Source organism: Prunus avium, chromosome 8, assembly GCF_965620075.1.
Source record: "Prunus avium chromosome 8, drPruAviu1.hap1.1, whole genome shotgun sequence".
NCBI classification, from domain to species: Eukaryota; Viridiplantae; Streptophyta; class Magnoliopsida; order Rosales; family Rosaceae; genus Prunus; species Prunus avium.
Genome location: NC_142291.1, coordinates 25,609,771 through 25,612,918, shown reverse-complemented (window position 1 = coordinate 25,612,918; position 3,148 = coordinate 25,609,771). Strand labels below are relative to the sequence as shown.

Below are 3,148 nucleotides of genomic sequence, written 5' to 3'. Positions count from 1 at the left end.
AATGCAAGAGTAAGTGAACCGTTGAATTTACATCCAACGGTGAGTGACCACAAATCTCTTGAACCCCTGTAGTCCAAGAGATCAGGACTAATACATATATATTCATCTCTTTCTGGCACTTGGTTTTGTCGAAATTTACCTATGTTTACAAATTTGTCAATGTCATTTTTAGGGTTCTGTTCCCCCCGTCAATTGTGATTTCAACAAGAAATAATTGGTACCCGTCTAAGACTTTAGTTGCATACAACTGTGATTTAGGGACCCTCGAATCAAATAATACTTTTCAAGAGACAGTATATTAATCCATCATGGAATATATAAATGCCCTAGTTCACTAACTTAATCACTAGCTAGTTCTTAATTCCATCTTTCTGTTAACTTTCGACAAAATGAGTAGTATATCTGTGAGTGTGAATGGACAATGCCAAGTTCCCCCTGGCTTCAGATTTCAACCAACGGAAGAGGAGCTCTTGCTATATTACCTGAGGAAGAGGGTTTCATGTGAGAAGATCGATCTGGACGTAATTCGTGATATTGATCTCACTAAGCTTGAGCCATGGGACATTCGAGGTACGTAATGCATCTATATACATAGGGTTTAACCGTAATGGTCCTTAAACTTATACCCAAGTTTCGTTTTGGTTAATTTTGATTTGATTAAAAACACAAACCAAGTTATATGTAATGTGTTCTGTAGCAGAAAAATGCAAAATAGGAAGCTTTCCTCAAAATGACTGGTACTTGTTTAGCCACAAGGACAAGAAGTATCCTAGTGGGATGCGAACAAATCGGGCAACCATTGCTGGGTTTTGGAAGGCCACAGGGCGTGATAAGGTGATATACAGCAACGGTAGGCCAATTGGGTTGAGGAAAACTCTTGTGTTCTACAATGGCAGAGCTCCACATGGAGAAAGATCTGATTGGCTCATGCATGAATATAACCATATTGTAAGCCTTTTTGTCTTTCTAAATTCTTGATGAAAAAAGTATCCTAAGCGGCTTAGAAAGTCTAACTATTAGTTTCTTGTTTTGTCACTAACTTCAATCCGTGAAAATTGCACTTCTCATGATTGTTGTGATGTTGTTTGTGAATATGAATCAATGGTCAACTTGAGTGACTTGAATATAGGGTTACTAACTTGAATATGTTAAAATCGCCCGCTTCCCATAATTAACTTTTCAATGTGGGACACTCTCAACACGTCCCCACACGTGTGCCGAACTTTCAAGCATAACACGTGGACATGTGAGCACGTGTGGCCGTTGAGCCCAACATGTGAAGTCTTGCTCTGATACCATGAAGGAAGTTGAGGTTCCACCCCAAAACCAATTGGCCATGGGGGAGTAGCTCAACTCCCAACAGTCTTAACTTGTCATAATGTGAATCTAAATCAGTGATATGCTAGAGTAATAACAGATTACGAGTTAGTTAGCTCAGCTATTAGAAGAGTTAGCTGTTCATGTTCTTAGACTGTGAATAATTTCTTATTCGTATTTCCTCTTGCTTAACGTGATCAACTTGATTCTTACTTGAATGTATGATCTAAATTTACAAACAAATTAATGATTTGTAAAGAACATTGCTTTGCCTATAGAATATGAAAATGAAGTACCACTTTCTTACAACTTTTGCATATGATATGTTTTTGCTGTTATTGTTTTGTTTTTTTAAATCCAAGGTCTCCAATGCTATGGGAGGGGCAGCAACAGAGGAAGAGGGATGGGTGGTGTGTCACATATTCATCAAGAAAAAGAAGAACTTGAAAACCTTAAACAGCCCTAGCAATTCTTCCTTCAACTACATGGGAATTAATACAGGTCATATGTTGGATTCCTACTATGATGAAGGATCTTTGGAGCAAATGTTTCAGCAAGTGGAAAGGAATTGTAAAGAAGAGAATAAGGCAGAGGTGGTCAAATACAATACTAAACCCTTAATATACACCAGCAACCAGGTGATTGGAGCCCCTGATCCCAAGTCCTTGCATCAAATTGTCTCAGGGCTCATCAGTTGGGCAGCCTTTGATCGCCTAATTGCTTCCCAGCTCAATGGCCACACAGCTTAGTGCATCGATGATCATCATCGACTCCAATTGCCAAAACCAGGACGTCTTTAAGATCAAATCTTAATTATCATGCTCACCTGGCTAATACGGCAATGATTTGTGTGTACATACATACGTACAGATGTGTATGTGTACAACCACATATATAACGTATATCAAGACTCGAATGTTGGAACATAACCTAAATGTTGGATTTATTGAGTCAAAATGTGAACTATATTATTTTTCCAATATGTACCAGAAAAATGTTCTTCTAAAACTACAAGGGAAAACCCTAAGAAAGAAAAATTTCAGCCACCAGCCCCCTCTCATCCTCCCCTTCCGTCTCCTCCTTACCCTCCCAAACCTTTCCCTCCCCTATCCACTTTTGCTCCTCACTCATCCCCGCCAACACTGCTATCTTGGTTGAGTTTGGTGGTGCTTGGCTGTCTTGGTGATGACGTGGTGGCAAATCAACTTTTATTTACTTGTTTTATGTTACAGTATCTTTTGAGTTGTAATAAGTGTACCAACTCCTGAGTTTGTTGCATATTTGTTGTCTCTACTTCTATTTTATACTTGTGGGACTTAAAAGGTTGTAGTTGCAATTGTAGTTTGGTGCGCTAAGGTATATGTATGGTTTTTCCAAGCTTGTGAAATTTTGTAGGCTCGGTGTGGCTATGAGTAGAGGTACACCTTTTGTGCTTGTTGTTGCTGGTGAACTCCTTTGTGTTTGGATTAATCCTATGTGGTTATTTGTATTTGTATTAAGCAAATATATATATGGTTATTTGTATTTGTATTAAGCATATGTGGTTATTTGTATTTGTATTGGGCCTTGTGACTGACAGCCTTTAAGCTTGAATTATAAATGCAATATATTGCATTTTTTTCTCTTGAAAAAAGGTTATTTAGCAATATATAAATCATAGTAAACACCTTTTTTTTCTTTTCAACATTCATTGACTTAAATGTTCGAGATATTGGGTTTAGGGTTGGCTAGATTGAGGTTTGGGGTGCCAATGGGATCTATCTTAGTGGAAAAAAGCCTTGATTTGCACACTAATGGTGTCAAGTTTGAATTTCGATGACACCTTGGTAGT

At 38.1% G+C, this 3,148-nt stretch overlaps 1 protein-coding gene across 1 annotated transcript; it reads left to right on the top strand.

Moving 5' to 3' along the window:
- The first annotated feature begins 361 nt into the window (after positions 1-361).
- Positions 362-2,847, top strand: LOC110773264 (NAC domain-containing protein 43-like). The gene is made up of 3 exons (XM_021977772.2): positions 362-570; positions 701-948; positions 1,680-2,847. Exons 1-3 carry the CDS (start codon positions 390-392, stop codon positions 2,064-2,066), a joined length of 816 nt encoding a protein of 271 aa, XP_021833464.2. The 5' UTR covers positions 362-389; the 3' UTR covers positions 2,067-2,847.
- Positions 2,848-3,148: the final 301 nt, after the last annotated feature.

Bases quoted from the DNA above. Each gene is read 5' to 3' on its own strand.
- LOC110773264 (XM_021977772.2), top strand. From the start codon at position 390: ATGAGTAGTATATCTGTGAGTGTGAATGGACAATGCCAAGTTCCCCCT. The intron at 571-700 runs GTACGTAATGCA...GTTCTGTAGCAG, and splicing joins TGAGCCATGGGACATTCGAG to AAAAATGCAAAATAGGAAGC. The intron at 949-1,679 runs GTAAGCCTTTTT...TTTAAATCCAAG, and splicing joins TGCATGAATATAACCATATT to GTCTCCAATGCTATGGGAGG.